The sequence below is a fragment of the Dermacentor variabilis genome, chromosome 5 (genome assembly GCF_050947875.1).
Source record: "Dermacentor variabilis isolate Ectoservices chromosome 5, ASM5094787v1, whole genome shotgun sequence".
In the NCBI taxonomy this organism is placed as follows: Eukaryota; Metazoa; Arthropoda; class Arachnida; order Ixodida; family Ixodidae; genus Dermacentor; species Dermacentor variabilis.
Genome location: NC_134572.1, coordinates 15,550,471 through 15,574,306, shown reverse-complemented (window position 1 = coordinate 15,574,306; position 23,836 = coordinate 15,550,471). Strand labels below are relative to the sequence as shown.

Below are 23,836 nucleotides of genomic sequence, written 5' to 3'. Positions count from 1 at the left end.
CTGTTGTACTTGTCTCTCACACACTGTAAGGTTGCAGGATTTGAAACCTATTTGTATGCTGTCTACATAGACGGAATAAAAAATAGCTGGTAGTAATGACGCACGAAGCACGTTCATCTTAATGAGAAAGAGCGTGCAGCTGAGCGTGCCTCCCCGAGGTACCCCAGTTTCATGTATGAATGCATGCGACCGTGCATTAACTATTTTCAACCAGAAGGTGCCCTTGTGTAGGTGGCTTTCTATAATGTTTAACACATTGCCACAGATGTCCAACACCGACAGGTTGTGCATGATTCCGTAATGCCAAGTTATATCGTACGCCTTTTCCATATCGAGAAACACGGATAAGAAGGATTGTTTTTGTATGAAGGCATCACGAATGTTTGCTACAATACGCACGAGATGGTCGGTTGTAGACTGTCGTTCCCTAAAGCGGGAATGATATGGATAAAGAATTTTGTTTCCTCAAGGAGGCGTTAAAGGCAACAGTTTATAATTTTTTCAAAAAGTTTCCAAATACAACCTGTGAGGGCGATTGGGTGGTAACTTGTTACTAAAGTGCGGTCTTAGCCTTGTTTCAGAATCGGAACAAGAGATTCTTCCAATACAGTAGGAAGGTACCCGGCAGCCCATATAGCATTAAAAAGTGTGAGTAGCATTATTTCAGTATCACTGCAGAGGCATCTAATCATGTTGTACATGATCCTGTCAGGTCCAGGTGCCAAGCTCTGACATGCAGTCAAGGAGGCTCTCAACTCAGCAATCCTACAGGCAGGTTCTGTCCGCATTCGCGGTCGATGGCCTTGCGTTCTATTTGTTTGTGCTTTAGGAATGCCTTGGAATAATGACTAGAACTGGAAATGCACTCAAAGTGTTCGCCAAGAGCATCAGCTTGGTCATCCAAGCTGTTCACTTCATTTTTACTAGGGGCAACAGATGAATTTCTTGTCCTTTAGTCTTCTTAGCCCGTCCCGTACTTTAGCCTCTTGAGTATATGAATTTATACCTGAGAGAAACCTCTGCCAGCTTTCCCTCTTCGCCTGTGTCGTGTCCTTCTTCCCTGGGATTTAACATGTTTAAATTCTATTAGGTATTCAGCCATAGGACATTCATGTAGTTTGCCCCAAGCTTTATTTTGTCTCCTTCATGCCTGTCTGCAATCGTCATCCCACCAGGGGACCTCTATTTTGAATAAGGTGCCACTTGTTTGAGGAATGAACTTTTCAGCGGCATCAATGACAAAAGCAGTGAAGTATGATACAGCATGATCTATAACAAAATTATTTATGAAATCTCATGATAAGCCGGCAGATTCCTTAAAACATTCCCAGTCAGCTGAGGCCAGTTTCCAGTGAGGGACATGCGGAGGGGAGTCATGTTGGGTTACTAATGTTGAATTCGAATGGCGGAGTCGGAGCAAGTTTTTCTGCTCGTTTCGGAGCAAGTTTGTTCCAATGACAGAGTGAGGGCGGGAGTAAGGTGCTCCAATGAGAGAGTCGGAGTGGATTCAGAGCGGGAGTCACTCCGTGGAGCAGAAAAAGATGCCCCGCCAAAATCGGCCCGGAGTGGACCGGAACTCTGTGTGACGTATTTCCTTTACCACGTTTGTCTGCTGGGAGACGCCACCGGTAACGACTCACGGGGAGGCAAAAGCTGCTGCACGCTTGGAGAGATATCCGTTCCGCACTTTCAAAAAAACGACAGGTGAATGGCGCTGAAGAGACAAGTGACCAGTGCGGCAGTGCTGGGAGCAACCAGCGGAAGGAAGTGACAACACGCAAGGTATCCTGGGCAACTCGGCGATACAAGTTCCGCTTCCGCCTTGCTGTGTTCCACTCGCGTATTCTGGCGGCGTTGCTCTACGCCAGAGTCGAGTGCTCGCTCGCGGAGTCCATCGGCTGCTCCGACTCTACCATTGGAATTCAACATAAGTTTAGCATTACTGGGAAGTGATCACTTATGAATGAATTTTTAATTACACACCATTCTAATAGAAGCGGAGCCAATCAACAGGTGCACTGACGAGTATGAATTATGATGGGGTTTATAATATGTTGGTTCCTTCTTATTGAAGAGGCACACACCGAAGTTTACAAGAAAGTTTTCAATGAGTTGACCTCTCACGTGGCATCACGAGTCTCCCCACATCGTGTTGCGAGCGTTCAAATCTTCCACGAGTATGTAAAGCTTGGGAAGCTGATCAATGAGGTTATAAAGTCTTTTTTTTTTTCAAGATGGTGGTTTGGTACAGTGGCCAATTTAATAAAAAGAAGGGCCCAAACTGACACTGTCTCAAGGGGCATCCGAAGGGTGACGTGTCTGCAAGCTACAGACTAGTATTATTGCTACACCGCCAGAGTAGTTAACCTCATCACAGTCTTTTCGTAAGATGGTATAATTACGAAGAATCAGTGTTTGCAGGTTTCAGATGTGTCTCTTGAACACACAGCAACTTCAAATTATGTTTGTGTAGGAGTTCCCTAATATCATCGAGGTTATGAATGACTTCTCTAACATTCCAATGTAGTATTAATGTCTCCATAATGAGGAAAGTATTTGTGCTGTGTGCTTAAGAGATGAAGATTAGCTCACAAGCTCTTTCCAGGCGCAGTGGCGTGAGGTTTGTCTTTTTTAGAGCGATCGCGAGAATCTCGCCGCTCCTTAAAGGGCCCCTCACCAGGTCTGGCCATTTTGAGCTGACAAGCGCAGAGCATACATTGCATGATAACGATTGTGTCTGCAAAGTATTACATCACTACACGCCGCGGAAAGATCTGAAATTTGAAACCGAACGCCGTTTTCCCTTCTTCTCGTGGCCGCCGCGCTCCAAGACGGAGGATAACGTACTCGTGTGCCTGCGTCTACGTACTGGTGTCCGCAGTGTGATGTCGCTCGTGGCAACATGTGACTTCAAGAATTATTCAAGACAACATCTGTTATCTGTGCGGTCTATTGCTTGAATTGAAGTTTAGAGAAATAATAAAACACACAAATGGCATGTCTGCATGTTTTTTGCTTTACTTCGCACCGAAGCAAGAGACAGGTACTTCTGCTTCATCTGCTTGTTTCCACAGCCGTGCAGTCACGTGCGCAGGTACCAAAACAATGCCATTTTCTACCGTGTTTCAGCGCGTGATCATGCTCTGCAATCTGTTTGTTCTGCCTCAGTATTCGTGTAGCACTGAATTATATTGCTTGTCATGTTTCCTTGTGCACAGCGTGCAAAATCGTGCGCTGCAAGACAACAGCTCGCATGTGGCACCGTCAGCGAAAGCACGTAGCGGAAAGAAAAAAAAAAGCGAGGAGAAAAAAAAATGATGTATGCATCATGCGATCATCGAAGTCCGGTATGGGAGAACGCAGGGAAGGAATTTCACTTGTGGAGGCTAGACGGGGTGACTGGAGAGAGCATCTTGCTTGGCAGTGGAGCCCGCCTGCTGAAATCATGGGTTTGCGGCACTGAAATATTTCTATCTCGGCTATTAATGAGCAGATTTGAAACATTTTTGCGGCAGAACGCTCCGCAGAGGACACGTAGCAACTTCCACTTTATAAACAAAATTTACGATGGGGCCTGGTGGGGGCCCTTTAAGTGCTGGTGCCGCCGTCCGGCTGGTTGTTGTGTCCATTGCCTCTGGCGAGGTGCTGGACACACGCTTTTGCGAGTGCTGTGTTTGATGTGAAAGCCTCGTCTCGGCAGACGAGACCTTTGAGGCCACCATCCCAGAGGTTGATGGCCCTTCTGCTGGGGTGGCGGAGCAGCGCTAGCTGCAGCCGCCAAGGAGGGGGAAGACATCACTGGCGGCTCACACCGTGTGGGCCGGACAGTCACCGGAAGCCGTTGTGTCGCTGCCCCCTGGCACATCACATCAGCAAAGCTGTCCTTCGGCAGGTATGACACCCGCCTGCGTGCCTCCTTGAATTGAATATTTTCTTTTACATTGATAGCCACAATTCCTTTTTTTTTTCCACAATGGGCACAACAGTGAGTACGCAGCATGCTCGCCATCACAGCTCGCGCAGTGTGGAGCACTTTGCGCAAGTTTCAGCGGCATGGTCACCGGCACTACATTTAGCACGTGTCTGTTGGTCTCAGCAGTTCTGGCAACTGTGGCCGAAAAGCTGGCATTTTAAGCATTGAAGAGGGCTTGGAACATGGTCTGACATCTGGAACATGGTCTGCCTTGTCTTGGGCAGGATGCTTGAGCCAAAAGTATTAGGTGCTTTGTTTTGATCTCCTAGCCATCACGCCTTAGCATACTTCACTTAACATTGATCCCATCTTGCTTGTTCCAGCCTTCCAACAGTTCAGCTTCTGTCAGCTCCATTAGGCCATCATTAAAGACAACACCACAGCTGGAGTTCAGAGTTCAGTGTGGGGATATCGTCACTGAGATTTCCCCAAATGACACTAGGTTAGGAAGCTATTCGTGTTGTTTTGCATTGCGGAGTTTTGAAAGATCTCCACTAGCCATCTTCGATGCCTTGTAGCCTATGCGAAGGGCTTCAGCGAGACATTTTGACACAAGGAAAGGTGAAATCATTCTCATGGTCTTTTCAGTTTATCAGAATGGATGACATGGAATTGAGGATGTTTTACAATCTGTTGCCAAAAAATTTAACATATTCGGTGTGCCCTCATTTCTGAGGGCGATCAGGGAATGGGAGAAGAGCTTTCCATTAGTAATATGGAGTTTTGGGCAGCGGTGACAGCCACCCACTATGGAGCCCAACACGGGTACGTGACAGGATTTGTGTTCAAACAAGGCCTGCCAGCACCAGCTGTACACAGTCACTATAATCAAACCTGTTATAACAAGGTTGGCTATCCCACACGAGGTTAACTCTTACTGCCTAAAAAAATTGGAGGTAAGGGGAAGCCAGGAGAAGACAGGAGAGATGGAAAGTGAGAGAAAGAAGAAGGTTGGAGGGGGAGAGAGACAGGAAAAGGCAACTACGCCAGTCCAGGGGTGCTGCCTACATGAAGTCGAGGCCAAAGGGGCATGCTGCCTCCACAGAGGGGTTGTAAAGGTGCAAACACCCGGCTTGGGCTCAACCCCCAGGATCCCCTTTTCCCTGGACATGGCTAAGCTGCGCACGGCTACATGCGGCAGGGGCCAACCCCCATGTGCTTGGGTGCATGGTGTTGCAATGCACTAAGCACCTGCTGGCGCAGATGCCACTGCGGGGTGTTGTACATGGATTTGCCTAAACATTGTCCTTCTGGTTTTAAGCGGCTTCGTGGCTTTGCAAACTCATAATTTTCAAGAAAGTACGGCATTAGCAATAATAAAAAAAAACATTATCAGCACTGTCTGTCGACATGATTCGAACACAAGACTTTTAACACAGCAGCCCAATATAAAAACCATTATGCCACAGATGCATGAATAAGTAGAACCGCTACAATTAGCAGTGATTATGCGTGTTCGCAGAACCCTATTGCCTTTTGCATTAAAAGAAAGTATAAATTGCTTTGAAATTTAGGCCAACGAACTACATTATTGGCAATAAACAAACCCATAAGAACGTCTGAAGACACAAGCACGAAGATCAGACAAATACATGTACTAACCATCATTCCTATGGCGGCTGAACAATTGTAGTGCCAGAGTTCCCGCTAGTAATTATTGTATGAAACTCTCTGGGTATCAATGATGTTCTACTGTACCTTTCCCGTTCGCCCTCAATGTTTTCCATTCTGAAAGAGCGGGAGATCACCAGTGGGCCTCTTCGATTTTCGGAGTTCTGGCAGCCCGCTGGCAGCCAGATGGCAGCCAGCTAGTTCCGGTTCTGACAGGAAGTCACATGGGCTGGGATCCCAAGACAACCCGAACCTGCCCGAAGTTAGCAAAATCGAACGCCGGTACAGCTGGCCCAATGTAAACATGCTAGCAGCATGGCAGCGCCTGTCGAGGCCGGCGCGCGCTCGGCGTAGTCGGCCCATTTATGCGTTGCCAGCTTGAAAATATATTGTTGCATTCAGGGATACGATCACTTTCGCGCGAAACTCGGCGCAGGACGCGTACTCGGCCAACCTCGCTTAATTGCGCAGCGCAACATACGGCCTCCTACGCGGCGGATGACAAGACGCGAAATCGTGATTGTATACTCGAAAGCGATAGCTGGAGGATCCCTGCTCGCAGCGATCACGTCGACCACCGGCGACATTGATGAGTTGGCGTTGTGTCATCACAAGACATGAAAAAGCAGGTTATCGGGTACGTCTAGCTCATACGCATAAAATTTCCCGCCGACCTGCTTGGGCTTCAATTTCACAAAGTTTGTTGTGGCTGATGGTGCTTCTCATTTAAGGAGCTGGAGACGCGGCTGGCACATGAAAATGCACGTCGCCTGTGACGAGCGAAACATTTCACACGAAAAACAACATTGGTCGCAATCATGAGAGCAATAAGCCAATGCACGTGTGTCTAAATGTACCGAGTGCAATCAGTGTATTCTTAGATCAACGGCCTGCAGTTCGAACACATATCGGTTTCGAGCTGCCACAGCATACGACGGAGAGACGGAGCAAACACGGGCTAGCTGCAAAGCCTTCGCTAACTGCAGAGAAAGGAGTATACATACGCGAGATGTGTGAAAAGGAACGCCACCAGAGAAAGACGAACCCAAAATGTACCGCAATGTGTGAATGAGCGTCTACAACTTGCGTGGAACACGATGCAGATAACATGCACGTCGTGAAGAAGCAATCAGCTGGGGACACGCACACAAAAGCTTCAAACGGTACACCACGGCTCGTATCACACCGCTTCGCGATGCGGAACGGTGCGTTAGCACCTAGAAGGATAATGCTAGAAGTAAGGAAATCCGAAGATGACCATAGACAGTTGGCTGAGCGAAGTAAATTTAAGTCCTCAAGCACCCGCGTTGCAATCCGTGAAGTCCCCGTAAAGATGGCGGCGAGCGCCCATCGCCTCTTTTAGTCGTCTGCTAGCCAGAGAACTTCCAGAGAGCAGCCAGACCAAAATCGTCCTGGCAGGTTCTGGCAGCCCGCGGGTAGCCAGAACCATCCAGCGCGAGCAAAACGAACGCCCGGCAGAAGTGCGTAGCGCGGTGGGCGGAGCAACCCGAGAAAAACGAAGACGCTCTGACTGGCTCTGGCAGCCCGCGGGTAGCCAGAAGTGGAAAATCGAAGAAGCCAAGTGGTGATAGCCTGCCTACAGTGTTATGACAAGTGGCACCCAACGGAACTCCACAGCGGCTGCATAGCTACATTACACAGCAGATGCAGCTACGTGTGGCTATGCGCAACTGCAAATCCACAGCAGGCCTCGAGTGCATGCTTGTGTGCTCCAGCCTGGCAATGTTACATGGTGCAGAAAAGCTTTGTCCTGTATGGATAGTAGCCAAATCCAGTATGCGTACTTTGTAGCACTCAATATGAGGCACGTCTACTCAGGATTGGCAGGAGTGAGCATGCACTGGCACGTACCCCTTGTAGTTGCTAATCGCTATTCATTACGAGGCATGGCAGGCATAGTGTGCATGTGGTCTGGGTTCAAGTTTCGCGTAGTTCGAGGCTAGTTGAGCGTTAGACTAATTGAAATTAGCCAGAGCCGACAGCTATGACACCCCAACAAGTAGTGTGGCCAATGTTTCATCCCTGCATGGGCAAGCACAGCCAAGTATGTGCAGGCGATAGTCTACTCATGCTTCTTGATTGACATCAGCTATTATCCAATAGCAGCCATGTATGGGAATGTGCTTGTATATGAAGAAATATGGCAGCCCCGAAAATAGTGAAGAGAAGGCTTCTGTTGAAAAGAACGCTTGAGAAAAAGGCGACTTCGCGCTCTACTTGTGAGAGCTGTGCATGAGTGCAAAATTTGGCTGAGATGTTCACAGCAGCATATGCTATCCGCAGAGTGTGCTTTTTCCCCTAGCTTGAGGGGTGGTTCAGGACCCCTTTAACATATTGGTTGATGTATGTATATGGCTTCTTTGGGATCTACTCTTGAAATATGCAGGTTTTGTAGACAATGGCGTGTATGACATGGCTGTGAGTACTCGGGAGGCTGCTGCCTGAAATTTTTTCTGAAATTTTTTTTTATGCTTCACTGTAAGATAAAGAGTGGCTGTGGCTGCCTTCAGCTATTTCTAACTCAGCAAACCTGCTATTGCTACTGACCCAATAAGGTACTACATATCCAACTTTTGTTCAACTGCTAAATATTATATTACTATGTTTAAGCACTCTTGGTGTGAAAAGATTCACCTGTTGGAAATCTGCTGCAACATTCCAACCATAATCCCATGGTAAACTATGCTATTTCAGGGCTTCAGCTATGTGCACAAAAGCAGCAAAAAGTGCAACAAGAAAGGTAGAAGCTGGCAGCATACAGTCCAACCTCGTTTTAATGAAGTTCCATCTGACACAAAGATAACCTTCATTATATCTGATATTTGCCATTAGCATATACAGTAGAACCTCGTTGATGTGTTCCCGTTACATACATTTTCACGGCGCCAATGTTCACACTCGAGAACACAAAAATGACCCGATAGAGCTATGCAATTTTTTTACCGGTTTATACATTCCCGCAAAACACGATTTTTGGCATCAACGTACAGTACGTCACCACACTGCGGTCGTATGATACACATTTTTCGGCCGCTAGATCCCATGTAAACAAGAAAATGCAAGAGGCGCGCGTGATCGAGAACAGTCTATAGGTGCTTGCCACGGCAGCTTGACCACAATCCTTGCCCACCCGTCTCACGTGAAAATGCCGGTGCGTACTCAGTTTCTCATTTCGGTCCCAGCAAATCTTCTCCGGGGTCGTCACACACGGCATCCACAGCTGTCGTCGCCCATCATTTTCACAAGGCGTGGTGCCGTCGGAAGCGTAGAGCATGCTTTTAATAGGCGATAAACACGCCGCCATTTCCTGCTGCAGGTGGCGCGATGTGGTTATCACATTTGTTTTACTTCGGTGGCATCCAGCGTCGCCCACCAGCTTGATTTTGTTTCGGTTTCCAGTCACCCTCTTAAACTTAAACACCACGCCATAGGAAGAGACAAAACGCGCCTCGGGCTGCCAGAGAACCACCAGTTCCAAGCGCGTCGGTGTCTCGTGCAGCAATGATCTGCGCAACGCTTCGCATTACGTGGATGTCAACAATAGTTGAGTCTGTCAAAAATTTTTTACTTACTCCGGATCATACTTTTTCCCGGTTAGTAAGCTTTTTCTCTAGCTTTTTTCCAAAACGTATGAATGAGGTTCTACTGTATTCATTACATGCTGACATTGTCAAGAAGCATCTCAGATTTACGTCGTTATATCGAGGTTCAACAGCACTGCCATGCAGACGTGACAGCATGTGGTCAGATTGCAGTAGAGAAAGCACAAGGTGTTAACAAGAGGCTTTAAACCATTGCTAAGTGCACCTGGCAGATTAGAGTGAAAATAAAGGCTACAGCAGGAACAAACCTTTCCGGGTCTTGAAAAAATTTCCATGCTCTCTAGGAGAAGATGTTAAAGAGCCTTCAGGCAGCAGTTAAGAAAAGGGAGGAAGAAAGAAAGAAAAGAGCAGAGAAAAGTTTGTGGGTGTTTACAACGGCACATACAATGGACAAAGTGTACAAGCAAAGCTAGGCACACTTGAAGGTTGCTATCGTGTTGCATCTCTCAAACTTTATTCAGCTGGCACACTAAATGGCCAAGCTTCATGCTTCTTAAGATGACAAAGTGGAGCTGTTTTATGCATTTTACATGTTTTCTGTAGCAGAAGTTGTTTTCTATGTCTACTATGGGGCACAAGAGCAAATAAAGTTTATTTGGAGCTCCTTTGCATTTTTTCTTGCAATAAACACAGTAAGTTAATGTTTAAAGCAAAAATGCACAAATGACAATAACCTTAAACCAATTTTAGTTGACAGGATCAGACACAATGCAAACATCATTGTTTCCAGTATTTTTACTAATGGGTTTACGTTTTGCCAAGTAATTGAGAAAAAAAATGACACCTGCACTTTGGTGGGAACAATTACAGAAAGAAAAAGCAACTAGGTTCACACGGTGCTTTTCAGTAGCCCAAGGCACGCGTAAAGACACCTTAGTGCCCCTTTCTATACATAGTTAGTTAGTTAAATGTGGTTTAACGGCGCAAAAGCAGCTAAGGCTATGCTGCACCAAATACAAGATGTTTTAAAATCCAGTTTAGGAAGGCAAAAGCTTTGTTAATAACCTATATTTTATGTAAAAATCCAGTGTCTAGAAATTTACGGACGTCACATAATGGGGCTAGTGCATCATCACCTAAAATTAGAGCAGGGTATAAAGGTATGTGTAGTTGATATAATTTGTGCAAAAGTGTTTGTGTATTGCAGTGTGTGTACATGTCAGTAATATGTGCATAACTGTTAGTGGCTCTTGACATTTCTCGCATGTTGGTGTGTCTTCTTTCGTAAGTAAATAATTGTGTGTGAGCTGTGTGTGCCCACTTCATAGTCGGCATAAAACTACTTCGATGAACCGCTCCTGATGATAACGTGACTTCCACTCGAAAGCTATGGGTCTAGTGAGATGTAGCTTGTTGTCAGCGCAACGGTCCCATTCGTGTTGCCATTTTCCCGTTAAGGCTTTTCTAATCGCACGGATGCTATTTTTATATGGAAGCATTGTGTTTGTTATCTCTTTGTACGCTGCCATCAATTCAAATCTGCTTTGTTACCCACTATCCCAACATGGCCTGGAACCCAGCAGAAATGAACTGACCTCCTCTATTTGTTAACTGCCACCATTTAGAGCCTTCAGTGTGCTTAAAGAATCAGTGTATATGACTGCATTTTTGCGTTTATCAGTGATAATCTTTTTAACAACCCATATAGCGTAAACTTCAGCTGTGAAAACAGAGGCGTGTTGTGGTAATCGAATACTTGTTTCCCAATTTTCCGTTACGGCCCTCACACCAATGTTTTCTTTTTAGAGCCATCAGTGTAATATTTCATGTTATTTTGATATTTGTCCTGAAGAGCACGAAATTCTTCTATGATTTGTTTGTGTGGGGTGTCTCTTTTCTTTAGAAGTGTTGACGTTCAGTCGCATAACTGTGTGAAATCATATCATGGGGGCAACCGTTGTGGTTTTTTGGCAATCTGGAGGACTTCGTGAGGAATGTCATAATCCCGACAGTATTGCTCATACTGCAGGACAAGGTGCCTAATCATGTTTGGCTTATTTGTATAGTGTAAGCATGAGTTGCATTGTGTGAGGATGTTGTAGCATATGTGTTGCGGTAATGACTGAATTCTGAGTATGTAAGAAAAAGTGAGTAATGCTCTGTGCTGCTGTAAGGAGGGTTCACTGCACTCAACGTACAAACTTTGAATAGATGAAGTTCTGTAGGCACCACTTCCCAGTCGAAGTCCAAGGTTATGTACTAGATCAAGTTGTTGGATGCAGGACTGTCTGGCTGAGCCATAAACCACAGAGCCATAGTCTAAAAGGCTACGTACAAGAGACCGGTAAATACGTAAAATACACGTTCGGTCAGAACCCCAGTGCTTATGAGACAAAACTTTAAGGATATTTAGAGCTTTATTTGCTTTAATCTTTAGTGCTTTTATGTGAGTTAGGAAGTTAAGTTTGGTGTCAAAGGTTACTCCTAAAAACTTATGGTCTTGTTTCACTGGCAGTATGGCGTCATTCAATTTTAGGACTGGATCGCTGTGTAGCCCTTTCAATACAGTGCAAACTACTTCTTGAACTCACTACAACGTCAGTGAAACCTCAAGACGTACAGAAAGAATACTGGACACAAAGCAGGAACTGCACTAGAGCAACTTATAGAGGTGGACAGATAAATATTTTGAAGACCTATGCCTTAAATTTGAAAGACCGTTAACTAGCTCGACATCTAAACCCACAGCTTGACATGACATGCTGATAATCTAAGCATCCTTGAGTCTGACAATTTTTATGGCGAAATTGAATACATCAGCATGACAAGTATGCTTATCAAGACTTGGCAAACTGAAATGGCCATGCATGATATTGGCACAAAAGAGTAACAGTGCAGTAAACTTCTGTAATTTAGACAGCCGTTAATTAGGTTTCTCACTTATTGTGGTGGAAGGTCCTGACTGGTGGCAGTACATTTCAGTCGGCTGTGCCTTTCATTATATTGAAAGAGAGAGTGAAAGGAAAAAAAAAAAGGAAAGAATGCATTGGATACTTTGGCCTCATTCATGTGTGCCATTTACAGTCCAATAAGTGACACTGTAGCGGCTAGTGATGTGTGAAATGTCGTGTTTGCAAACAAGAGTGAATCGGAGAGGGGAAACATGAATTCATAGCGAGAACACACTCGTTCACTTAATTCCAAGAAGTTGACAAGGAAAAAAAAGACAAGGAGTCATTCATTCATGGGCAGGAAGTGATTCAAGTGGCATTATTAATATTACTACTTCCTGAAGACCAAGTCAAACAAGGACAGAGAAGGTTCCTGGACTAAGAGAAAAAAGAAAATCATGGGAGGGAAAGGGGCAAAGGAAAGTAATGAGCTTAAATTGACAAAAATAGCCATGAGATGGAAAGTGGACAGATGCTATTTTTAGCCCACTGCACTCATTTTTGACCTATCGTGGACAGTACCTTGTTGGGTGTGGTGAATATCAACAATGAAGTCTTTGCTCAGACTTAGCAAGCATCCACATGCATCTGAGGGACTGCATGATTGGTGCTGATGACAATGAAAGACAAGGCTTTTGTCTAAAGTATCTTATGAGCACAGCTGACTAGCTGCACTCGGTAGTGCACAGGTGTTCTTGCATGAGGCAGATGTATTTATGTTGGCATGCTTTTCCTGTCAGGCACTGATAGCCACTGTTAATCATGGGCAAGCAATGTGAACAATTATCAGGCCTCCTTATAATTCAATCCACCGGACAATTAGACAAATACTTATTGAAATCAAATTAATGGAAGTGAACTGTAACAGAGCATCAAATCTCAAAAGGGTATCAAATCAAGTTCTTCAGCTGAAAATTTAAACCACAAATGAGTAAGCACCTTTACATATCAGTCTAGGCTCGATTAAGTAAAAGGGTAAAAGAAGAGAAAAATATGCCCCTCCAAACTTCAAACTGACTTTGCCAAGCTATGGGAGGCATGCAAAAAACTGCACAGGTGTTTGCTGTATTGTGACTGAGAACAGCATACTTTCAGGTGCCAACATAGTGCAGCTGGGCGTACTAAAGGTATGATGGAGCACTAGAAGAATGGCTGGATCGGTTTTGCATGAAGTAAGGATGCGCAAAAGTGGTGCCAAAACAAATAAAGGAATGGAGACAATTTTCTGTGGCAGAGATTGAGATGGCTCCTTGGTTAAAGTAACAAAAGCATTTATTTGTGGCACCATTTTCTAGCATTTTCTGATAAACAAGCGGACAAATAAAGTTTTGAGCTTAAGTAAGCCAGGGCTGATTAGTAGTTCAGCGCTGTAGGAATAGACTTGACAAAAGAAAATAAGTAGCCGCTGCATAGAACCAAATTGATCAAAGCAAGGAAAAGTTGAGAGAGAGAGAGATATGAAGAATTTAAAAATGCAAGTAAATGAAACGTGAGTGAACAAGCATCAAAAGGAATTACAATATTCAAATACTCACCATCTCTTTCTCCTGACGGGGCCGTCTGCGTCTGCTTGTTGTATGTGACATTCTCCCGGGGTGGTATGTTGGTCTGGTGCACCGTGCAGATGCTCAGTTTAGGTTTCCTGTCAAAAAGCAAATATTTACATGCATCCAAGAAGGGATTGTTGCAAGACCTCTCTTGTGGAACAACATTCATGCAATAAAATTATGCATCTGACTGCATGTTAAGTTGGAGAAAAGCTCAGTTCTAGAGGTCACAGATGGACAATAAGAAAAAAAAAAAAGAACAAGTAGCTAAGAACAACCAAGCCCACACTAAGAAAAAGAGATGCAAAGAGATGCAAAGAGATGCGTGCCTTGGGCTACTGAAATTTACGAACTCATCAGCCCACCGGAACCTTCTATGTAGCTTTGAAAAGATAGGACACATTATAATGTTACAGAAATATGTCGTATAGTATACATAATATGTATATCAAATAACATGCCCAAGAGCACAAAACTTCTGGCACTGATGCCACTAAGAGAACTTCTATGCTTAGTGTAAAGGATGACAAAAAGAACAGGGTTTTAAGTACGAAGAAAAAAAAAAGTGGGCGGTACAACTGTTAAAATGGAGAGATTTACAAGCAGTTTCTGACCTTGAGCTGCTAAACATGCGTTAGCGCTCTGCAGTGATGAAAGTACCTTTGCAAGTTATCCGAAGTACTGTCACTGGCACTGACCCCAAATTAAGAAAAGGAAAAAAAAAAGAAAGAAAGAGACTCACTTTTGAGCCTTGGTCAGCGCCGGCTGCTGCTGAGGCTCTTGCTGCGTCGGTAGGGACTGGTGGTCGAGGCTGGAGGCAGTGCTGCTCGCGTTCGGCGAGCCCGTCGGAGGCGTTGACACGCTGCTTACGCTCAAATCTGGAAAGCGGAACAAGCCACCACACCGACTCGCAACGAGCGCGCAGCACAGTAGCGACGGCCCCGTGCGAACACAGGTGTCGATTGAAAGAATTCTAGTAGCTCACCTCGCGTCAACGTTATCCCCAACGATGACAACAACTCATCAGGGTCGATGGCATGGTCCGACCTCGATTTTGACCCGTCGTCAACCTGCGAAACAAGATCGTCCCTGGTGTGAAACAACAGCCGAGCGGCAACGGAGAGAAGCGAAGGCGCGGCGGCGGTAGCTGCAGATGTCAATCATGCCGATGCCCAGCACACCCGTCGTTTTGCTATACCAGCGCGATCACGCGTTGCAAGGTGTTGAGGCGGGTTTAGAGACCAGCACTGTTTTGCAGCTTGCGAGACACACCTTCGCTGAGGCATCTTAGGGAGCCCCAGCAGATGAGCCGAGACGGGAGAAAACCCACGGCTTACGTCATTCAACCTGCTGTCTTTTTTCTCCTTTTCCTCCTTTTTCTTCAGCCGTTCCATACGTAGCTGCTCTAACTTCTGGCGTTTCCGTTCTAACTCCGCTCTTCTGGCCTCCATCGTGAGTAGCTTGCGGTGAAATCGGTGTTGTAGAGTTTCGGCCGCAGCCCTAACACCGAAAACACCCAAAAGCTGCGAGCTGTCCTACCACCAGGCCACGCCAACTGCGGGCTAGAATGAATATTTATGTTTAGTGTGAGGGCGCTACCAATTCTTTTCTGGCGCAAATTACCCTTGCTTTTTTGTGCAAACAACTGATATAACAACTGCTGTATCTACTCTAATTAAGATTTTTGAGTGAATATTTTTTTTTTAAAATGGCGAGTTTGTTCAAGTGGGTTGAAGAAGAGACGCTGCGAGCAACAAAAATTATGAACGCGCGACATTTGAACAGGTTAACTGGTACACTGCGCAAGAATCTGGAAATGAAATCAAAGGGAAAAAACCGAAAAGTAGCACGAAGCTGTAAAGGAATCTTAAGAGGAAGCTTTAGCTCGGGCCCAACTCCGACGCGGCCTATTCAAATACATGTAAAAACGCAAAAACGTTTTTCTGAGGTAACCCCTGGACCGATTTTAATGAAATTTGTTGCATTTGAGAGGGCAAGTGAAATTCTAGTGACTGTTGGTCGCGGAATTTCTATTTAGGTCCTGAATATTGTGAAAACAATTTTCAAAAATTTTAATGTTAGAAAAAAAACATGGAAGCACGAAGTTTATAAATGAATACCTCTGCATCAAAAACAAATATCACAGTTCTGTAAATGGCATCCATTAGATCATTCAAAGCGAACAAATTTGATATGTCAATTTATATCCTGTGTGTTTGTTACGTTGTCTACAAGGGTTCTGCAAAAGTCATATTTCTATATTACTAAGTTTTTTAGGATTTGTGTGTAACATGTCAATTTTGTCCGCTTTAGATGTACTATTAGATGAAATTCACATAATTGTGATACTATTTCTCATTGCTGAGTTAGAGTTGTAAACTTGATCGTTTTGTTTTTAAAAATTTTTGATATTTGCCAATTTTTAATAAAAAGTTGACAATCTAAATAAAAAATTCAAAACCAACAGTCACTAGATTTTAAGTTTTTCTTTTAAATGCAACAAATTTCGTCAAATTTGGTGCAGTGGTTGCAGAGAAAAACGAATTCCGCTTTTACATGTATTTAGATAGGAGCACCCGAGCTAAAGCTTCCTCTTAAAAGCGTTTTTCAGACAGAAATAATTATATAAAAAGCATTATTTTTTTCTTTCTGGATAATTTTTATTTTGCTGCAAAGCATTCTTTCTGAAAAAAGCCTGTCCCCTTGCGTTACCCTGGCCATTTGTAGCTTCGTCTGGATCGGGTGTCTACCCATTCAAATCACCCTAGCGTGAATATGAATTTTGATGTTTGCTTTTCATAAAGCTTTCTCAAATTAGCCGATTTCCGCTTGAAGCTGTTCCTATCCTGTTGCTCAGGTGCAGGCACGTACCCAGGATTTTTTTATTATTATTTTTTTAGGGGGGGGGGCATCCCAAGGCAACGTTGCCCAAGGTAACTTTTCTGTGCAAAGGAGGGCGGCGGGGGGGGGGGTACCTTTACTAGTGTAAATGTCAATAATGCCCACCGTTCGCCATAAGAACGGATAAACCCGCAAAAGAGAAATGAAACAAGGTGTAAAAGAAGCGCAGGAGGAACACTGCCAAGAACAAGTAAACAAGCGAAAGTCTAAAATAAAGATTTCTAGTAGCGTTTTTTCTTTTAATTAGCTCTGGAAGAAATGCAGAGAAATATATATTTGCGGAGCAATCACAGTTCTTTTGGATCCCTCGTTTACTGCTCCACCAAGTTAAGTGCCAAAACCGACTCTTATATTGTTATTTGGGAAGTTGCATAACGATGCGTAGCTGCCAGTCCCGTACAACCACGTAGAGCGCAGGACGCTGCGGTTCTAGACGTACTGCGCCCACCGCAGAAGGTTAGAAGAACACCCACATAAGCATAGCACTGGTTCCAAAGTTAACACACGTGGCAGATAATCTGCTTTTATTCCAAATACTCTCCACTAGTGAGGACGACTCGGACTAAACTTCTCACGTAATTAAGCGTTTTCCCTCCTTCCTTCCTGCCTTCCTTCCATTAGACCTCCGCGATAGCTCAGAAGGGCTCGGGATCCGCCTATATGGGTGTGGAAGTTGCCCACAAGTGGCTGAACCCGAGCCATTTTGATATATCACGGAGGGCTAATGGAAGATTTGGAATAAAAGCAGATTGGAATAGTTTTGCCTTATTCTGGCCCAGGTAACGGAAAGCAGTTCCTTCTAATCTACAAGATCCTCAGTTCACCTGATGTCCAGTTGCGAACAACGGCAGATGTATGTATCAATTAATGGAAATAATTCATTTTTAACAAATTGGGCTCTAATCAAACTGTACTTGGAAATGAGAAAATATTCGATATTTCAAACGATTACAAACTTAGGTTCGTTGACACAGAATTGCTTTTATCTAAAGACTACGGGTGCTGGAAACATGCCCCCGATTCTAAGAAGAGCCTCCTACCCTATAGCTCGGCACATCCTAAGATAGTCAAGTGAGCGATAACAAAATCATGTTTAGGGGCTGCCTAGTCACGGTCTCACCTTCGCACCGTGCATTCACAAGTGCTCAGACTAATAAAGGCCGGTTTTCGGGATAACTTGATATTTAGCATTGCTGAATGTCTCTTAGCAGACTTAAAACGGCCAAGAAATTGAGAAATAAACAATCAAAAACACGAAACCTCGACGCCGAGAAACGCGGTTATTTTTTATCTGCACCGAGTGTATCATCGAGCAGAAAAGGTAGTGGAGAAGGCAGGCATTAGAGTTGTTTTTTCCGCAAAAAAAAAAAGAAAACTAATTTTCAATATGTGCCATAAAGTGAATAGAGCAGTCACGAGGTTACGCATGTATAAGAAACACAGAAATAAATTTATTGACTGCTGCCCCAAGGATGTATGTGAAATCCCCCTTTCGTGCAGGCGTTGCAACATCGGCCAAACCGGCCATTGTGCCACCGACAACCTCGTAGAACAATCCAATTTAATGAAAGGAAGTGTAGGCAGCCACCTAGCAGCGCATTGCTATCGACGCGGTTGCAAGTCTTTATTTAATTAGTGCAAAGCAGCATTTGTGACCAGCGTGCGCGAGAGATACATCGGGCTTACTGACGGTAAAGGTTACACGTGCGTGAGCGCAGGGTCGTCGATGACGCTCCTAAACAAGGAAATCGCGCTCCTTGCACATTGATGTCGGCGCTCAATTAGTGATCTTGATTTTCAATATAATGTCTTTACTTCTTGTCATGTAGCTCACCCTCTCTCCTTCCCTCTTCGTGCACCTGTATATATGTGCTGTGAGCGTAATAAAACATTGGTTGATAGGCAGCGCTTTGCTAGTCTCCTTCTTATGTTCTGCGTCTTGGCTGTTACTTTCTTTTTGTGCAACATGCCCAACTGAACGCCGCTGAGAGGTCCTTCGAGTTTTGCGCTGCTACTTATGTACCATAGCGGTGCCTGCTGCCCGAACAAGCAAACAGCAGCCTGCGGTGCCAACGTTGCATGCCACCGACGTCCTGCGCAACCAGATCGAGGTAGCAGTAGCGACTACCAAGGCTGGCAGGCGTGTGCAGCAGCTGAGCCTAGTTGGGGTGAGGCTTCCGAGAGCGAGGATGATGTGGCGTCGCGGTGACGCCTCTCCCCTCACACGACACCTGGCGGCTAGCGCAGCAGCAGGTGTTCCCTTTCACTCACGCTGTTCCGTCGAGGCGCGCTCGTGATGTGGCGTCGCAGCCAATCGGAATGTATCCGCCGTTCCGCTGCTACAAACGACAGACGCCGGCTTTCTCGTTCAATGAGCCATTTGACGCCTTCACATGTCATATGTCAATATCGCTAGTCGAACACCCTTATATCCGCTAAAACTCTAGAGGTGCACGCGTCGTCTGCTTAAGTGCTATTTAAGGGCTGTTAAAAAATTGGGCAATTACAAGCGCTGTATAGCTTTGACTAGACCGCGAGGAGAGATCGAACCGGAGGAGAGTAGGTACAATGATGAGTACATACATATATGAAAACGTTGAAGCAGACGTATATCACTCGCAGTATACATATAACAACTCTGTCGTATCGGCGCGGCCGCCATGGAGCCAGCGCCGTGCATGGGGAGGAACGCAGGGGAACGCCGGGACGGCGGCCAGACGGGAGAGAGAGAGAGCATGTGATTGTGAAGAGGAAGGGACGCTGTTTTCTGTAGCCCTTAGAACACGACTCAGCGCCTTGGGGAAGGGGAAGGGGAAGGCGACATAAAGAAGGAAGAAAAACGAGAAGAGAGAGGAGGAGAACGGCGACGCAAACTAGTACTGAGGCGAAGAACGAACTTTATTGCGAACATTCGCTTATATAAGCACGGCTAGCTGCGGCAGCGCCGCCTGAGGGCGGGTGACCTTGGTTTCGAAACCAAAACCGCTATGCAGCAAACTCATTCATAGGCAATTTACACCCAAAGTGAAATTCCGTTGCAGTTGACCTTCAAGGAACACGTGTCCCTCGGGTATGTATTCCAAATGTCAATAGTTATGTTATTAATGTTCTATTCTGAATGTATAACTTTTGTTAATAACAGAATGTTCTTATTTTTCCTGTGCTGTATTTATTTAGTTACTTGCTATTTGGCAAACGGTTGATACTTTTCATTGTGTTTAAAATTTTGCTGTAAATAGTTTTGAAGTTTTGTGTCTTATTAGTTGTATTTTGTTATCTGTTGACTGCTACTTCTGCTGCTCCAGCGAGGTAAAGGCCTTAGTCAGGAGGATTACGCCCTCCTTTTGCCGTACCTTGCGGGCAAACCTTGTATTCATGTTGCCCAAATAAAACTTTGTTCATTCATTCATTCATTCAAAAAAAAAAAAAAACAGCCTGCTCTAAACTAAGCTTGAAACAATAAGATAGTGATCTGCATGCTCTTTGAGATGTAAAAACACTTTTGATTAATGAATCTACACCTGCTGCAAGAGTTTCTTTTTATCTTTGAAGTAAGAATAGTGCACTAAAGAAGCTTAATTTCTGTCAAAATTTTTCAAAGAATTGACGTGGGCGCTGGCACATGTTTAAATGGCCATAATTTGCACCCTCACAGTTCACAGAAGATTACGTTGACAGCCACATGTAGCTTCCTCGTTCACCTTAGTTTCCGTGATCAATATGTTCCTATTTTTTCTTGCATTATTTAGCTTAAGTATGGCTAGGGGGCACTATCGCGATTCTTGCTCGTCGCAAGGGACTTAGCTACGATTCGCCACCATCAATGACGGTCGTGAGAAGACGAGGAAGATCACGAGAAAAGAGCGCCTCGTGATCGTCGACTGCCCATGCACCAGAAGAAGAACGAACACGGATTGAGCAGCATCGCCTTCCCACCGCAGATCGCGCGAATCCGAGTTCGCTACATCTGGACCGTGATCTCGACCATCGCACAAGCTCCGTTCGTGTGATGATACAAACGCAGTAATGCCTAAGGGTTCTAAGATACGGCACCAAAGCTCCAAGAGAGAGCGGAAGGCTGCCGACTACCGCACGCCGCCATCGGTCTTGCCGCAGCAGCCATCGCCTTCTCAGCCACCTCAAGAGTCGCAGATCAGCAGCGCGGTAAGGAGGTCGTCACACCACAAGTCACGGGTATTACCATCACATGCAGCCTCGCTGACGGTGCAGTCTGCATCGCTACCGTCACAGGTACCTGCACCCACTGCATCACCGGTCATGCCCCCTCGGCTGCCGCCGCTTACTTCTGCTTCGACGTCAATGGGCACCACCGGACCATCGCCTCTGCCGCCGCCATCGACTGTCGTTGCCCCCGCATCTGCACCGTCTGCAACACCACAAGTGCTGACTTCGCTGTCGGCGTCTCGGATGCCGCGGACTTCGGTGTACCCGAAGCCGTCGATTCCTCCGCCGTCTCAAGCGTCTACACTTTCGCGTCAGCAGGTGCCACCCACGAACTCATGCGGCACAGAGCGGACCTTGCAATTGGGGGCCTCCTACCCGTCGGCGGTGACGCGGAGTGCATCCCTGCGGGAGCTGATGGAGCTGCGGTCACTGCGATCACGGACCCTTTCTAGTGACTGGGCGAACAGGGGTCAACAGCTCCTATCGCCCTTGCTGTCTCGTCTACGCTCCCCCTCTAGCACATCCCCACAAAGGATTAAACGACCAATGCAGGAGCAGCTCCAAGTCGTCGGCGCAGATGCGAACCTTGCACCGCTCAGTTTAGGGTCCGAGGAAACCAATAGACTCCCCCCCAAGCAAGGTCAGTCGTTCAAATCCGGTTGGCGCGAAGAGCAGCGTGACTTGCAGGAGAGCCAGTTGTCCCTGGCCCACAGCCGGCGTTCCATGTCGCGCACTTCGCTGAGTCTACCGCAGGATCCTTCGCAGTGGCCACCAGCTACGGCTACCGGCTTGGCAGCCATCTGCTTGCGGCGTGAGGAGGCTTCGCAGCTTGTGGGCAAGCACGGTCCCTTCCAGACAAGCACGTTCTACTTCGCCCTCTTGGTTGCTTTCGTGCTGCCCTTTCACACGTTGCCACTGCAGATTGCACAGCACAATGTTGACCACTGGTGCGCCAGGCCTAATAACTTGCGCAACTTGTCGGTGGAGCAATGGAAGCACCTGATGCTTCCACGAACCGAGGACGGCCGTTACAGTCAGTGTCGCATGTACGCGGAGGTGAACAGCTCACGGTTTGCCACGGTGCTTTGCATGAACTGGGAGTACGCGCCCTCAGCCTACGGACCCTCCATCGTCCAGGACTTCGACCTGGTGTGCGAACGCGCCTGGTTCCTGCCGCTCAGCTGCTCCGCCTCCGCGATGGGCGCCATCTGCATGCTGGTCGTCTCGGGACCCCTGGCTGACAGGTTGGGCCGGAAGCCAGTGATGCAGTTTTCGACTGTTATGCTGCTGGCGGCCTGCTTGGTGATTTTGTTCTCCACTATTCTGAACAGCTTCCTCGCCATGCGCTTCCTGCTCGGAGCCGCCACCAGTACCCTTTTCAACACCAGCTTCGTGCTCCTGGTGGAAGTACTGGCGCCGGAGACACGCACGCTTTATTCCATGGCGTCAATGCTGGGAAAAGTGTTCGGCGCCATCATAGCCGGCGCTCTGATGTGGGCAAAGTTCAGCTGGTACACGCTGCAGCTGGCCAGCATGCTGCCATACGTCATGTTGCTGCGCAAGTGCACGCACCTAGTGGAATCTCCCCGCTGGCTCCTAGCGCGGGGCAACGTGGAAGAGGCCGAAATGGTCATCATGCACGCGGCCACGCTCAATGGCGAGAACTTGTTCGAAGTGCGTCAGAAGTTGGCGCGCGCGCGGCGTGATGCCGAGCGGGCTGAGCCTGCCACTGAGGGCGCCTGCTGCGACACGTTACGCGTTCGGGGCCGCTGGAGGAACAGCGTCATACTCTGCTACCTCTGGACGGTGACGGCATTCGCGGCCCAAGCGGCCTCGCTGAAAATCCACTACCTGGACTTCTACCCGGCGGCCTTGCTCGCGCTCTCCTCGGCGCTCTCGTTCCCGACCGAGTTGATCGCAATCGTGTCCGCGGCGCACTTAGGCCGCAGGGCGTCCCAGTCTTCGGCACTGGTGCTTGCCGCCGTCTGCTGCTTCGTAGCCGCCAATCTCGATGACGACAGCGTGGGTCGCAGCGCGGCGCTGCTGTTAGTGACAAGTGTCAGCGTGGACGCGTCACAGACAATCGGCACCCTGTACACAGCCGAAGTGTACCCCACGGTGGCGCGCTGCTCGGGCATGGCACTGTGCACGTGCTTCTCGGCGGCCGCCAGCGTGGCCACGCCCGTGGCCGTCTACCTGGGTCTCCTGCCGGCGTCTTCGGTGCCACTGGGCTTCGTGTCTTTACTGTGCGTCACCGCAGCTTGCCTTGCGATGCATTTGCCGGACACCAAGGAGTCGAGCGCGCTGCCGGACCAGTTCTCGGACGCGCACTTGGACACGTCGCCGCCGGAAAGCGCACCCGCGCTGGCCGACACTGGCAGCAACATTCCGTCGCAGGCACGACGCCTCCGCGATGAGCTCCGACCGCAGGAGAAGCGCTGAACACCTTTTCCGGACCGCAGATATGCTCGCCGTCGTTACCGTTCGTAAACTGTTTGTGACCAATCTCGCCAACAGTCTTGACCATTGTTTTTGGTACCGCGACAATGAGCGTATATATACTTCACTGCAGCTTGCAACTCATTCAAGGGAGAAAATGCGCGACACGTCACTCGAAGCTGCGCGCAAGATCTCGTGACGTTTAGCAATGCTCCGAGAAATTTACGGCGAATAACGCAAATAATGGTGCATATGGAGGTGCATATGGAGGTGCAGAAACAGAAACACAAAGTGTTTCTGTTTCTTCTATTTTGTTCTCCGGGGAGCTGGGAACTAGTCAAGCTGACTTGTCAGCTTTTTTTCCCGCACTCCCTCACTTCATGAGTGAAATAAAGATTATTATTATTATTATTATTATTATTATTATATGGTGCAAATAATACATGTGCCTGCAACTTCGGACAGACAAGTCGCAAGGCCAGGCTCAAGCAGGGACGAAATTCAATTCAATCCCCGTGCGATGGAATATATATATATATATATATATATATATATATATATATATATATATATATATATCCACTGCACATCCGGGCCAGAAGTGGTTGCTCTACCCAAAATGATTGTTGCCTTGAAGCAGACTGCTAGGCAGTGACAAAAACTGCA

The 23,836-nt window shown here is 46.7% G+C and overlaps 2 protein-coding genes across 41 annotated transcripts in view; one reads left to right on the top strand and one right to left on the bottom strand.

Moving 5' to 3' along the window:
- LOC142582290 (cytoplasmic dynein 1 intermediate chain 1-like) overlaps nt 1–15,205 on the bottom strand; it is a 102,764-nt gene extending 87,559 nt beyond the window's left edge. For 19 of the 40 annotated variants that reach the window (XM_075691800.1, XM_075691803.1, XM_075691804.1 and 16 more), the window contains exons 1-5: nt 14,983–15,205; nt 14,631–14,715; nt 14,388–14,523; nt 13,634–13,740; nt 9,456–9,509 (exon numbers count right to left, since the gene is read on the bottom strand). In XM_075691800.1, the coding sequence (XP_075547915.1) occupies nt 9,456–9,509; nt 13,634–13,740; nt 14,388–14,523; nt 14,631–14,715; nt 14,983–15,096 (496 nt within the window). In that variant the 5' untranslated portion in view covers nt 15,097–15,205. The remainder of the gene's footprint in view (nt 1–9,455; nt 9,510–13,633; nt 13,741–14,387; nt 14,524–14,630; nt 14,716–14,982) is intronic. The other 21 variants (XM_075691808.1, XM_075691820.1, XM_075691827.1 and 18 more) reach the window with 2 other exon arrangements.
- Nucleotides 15,206–20,401: 5,196 nt separating this feature from the next.
- On the top strand, nt 20,402–23,432 carry LOC142581807 (solute carrier family 22 member 13-like). Its single transcript, XM_075691258.1, has one exon. The coding sequence runs from the start codon at nt 20,573–20,575 to the stop codon at nt 23,171–23,173; it is 2,601 nt and encodes an 866-aa protein (XP_075547373.1). The 5' UTR covers nt 20,402–20,572; the 3' UTR covers nt 23,174–23,432.
- The last annotated feature ends 404 nt before the right edge of the window (nt 23,433–23,836 follow it).

What these genes read in the sequence shown, in the direction of transcription:
- LOC142581807 (XM_075691258.1), top strand. Translation starts at nt 20,573, where the DNA reads ATGCCTAAGGGTTCTAAGATACGGCACCAAAGCTCCAAGAGAGAGCGG.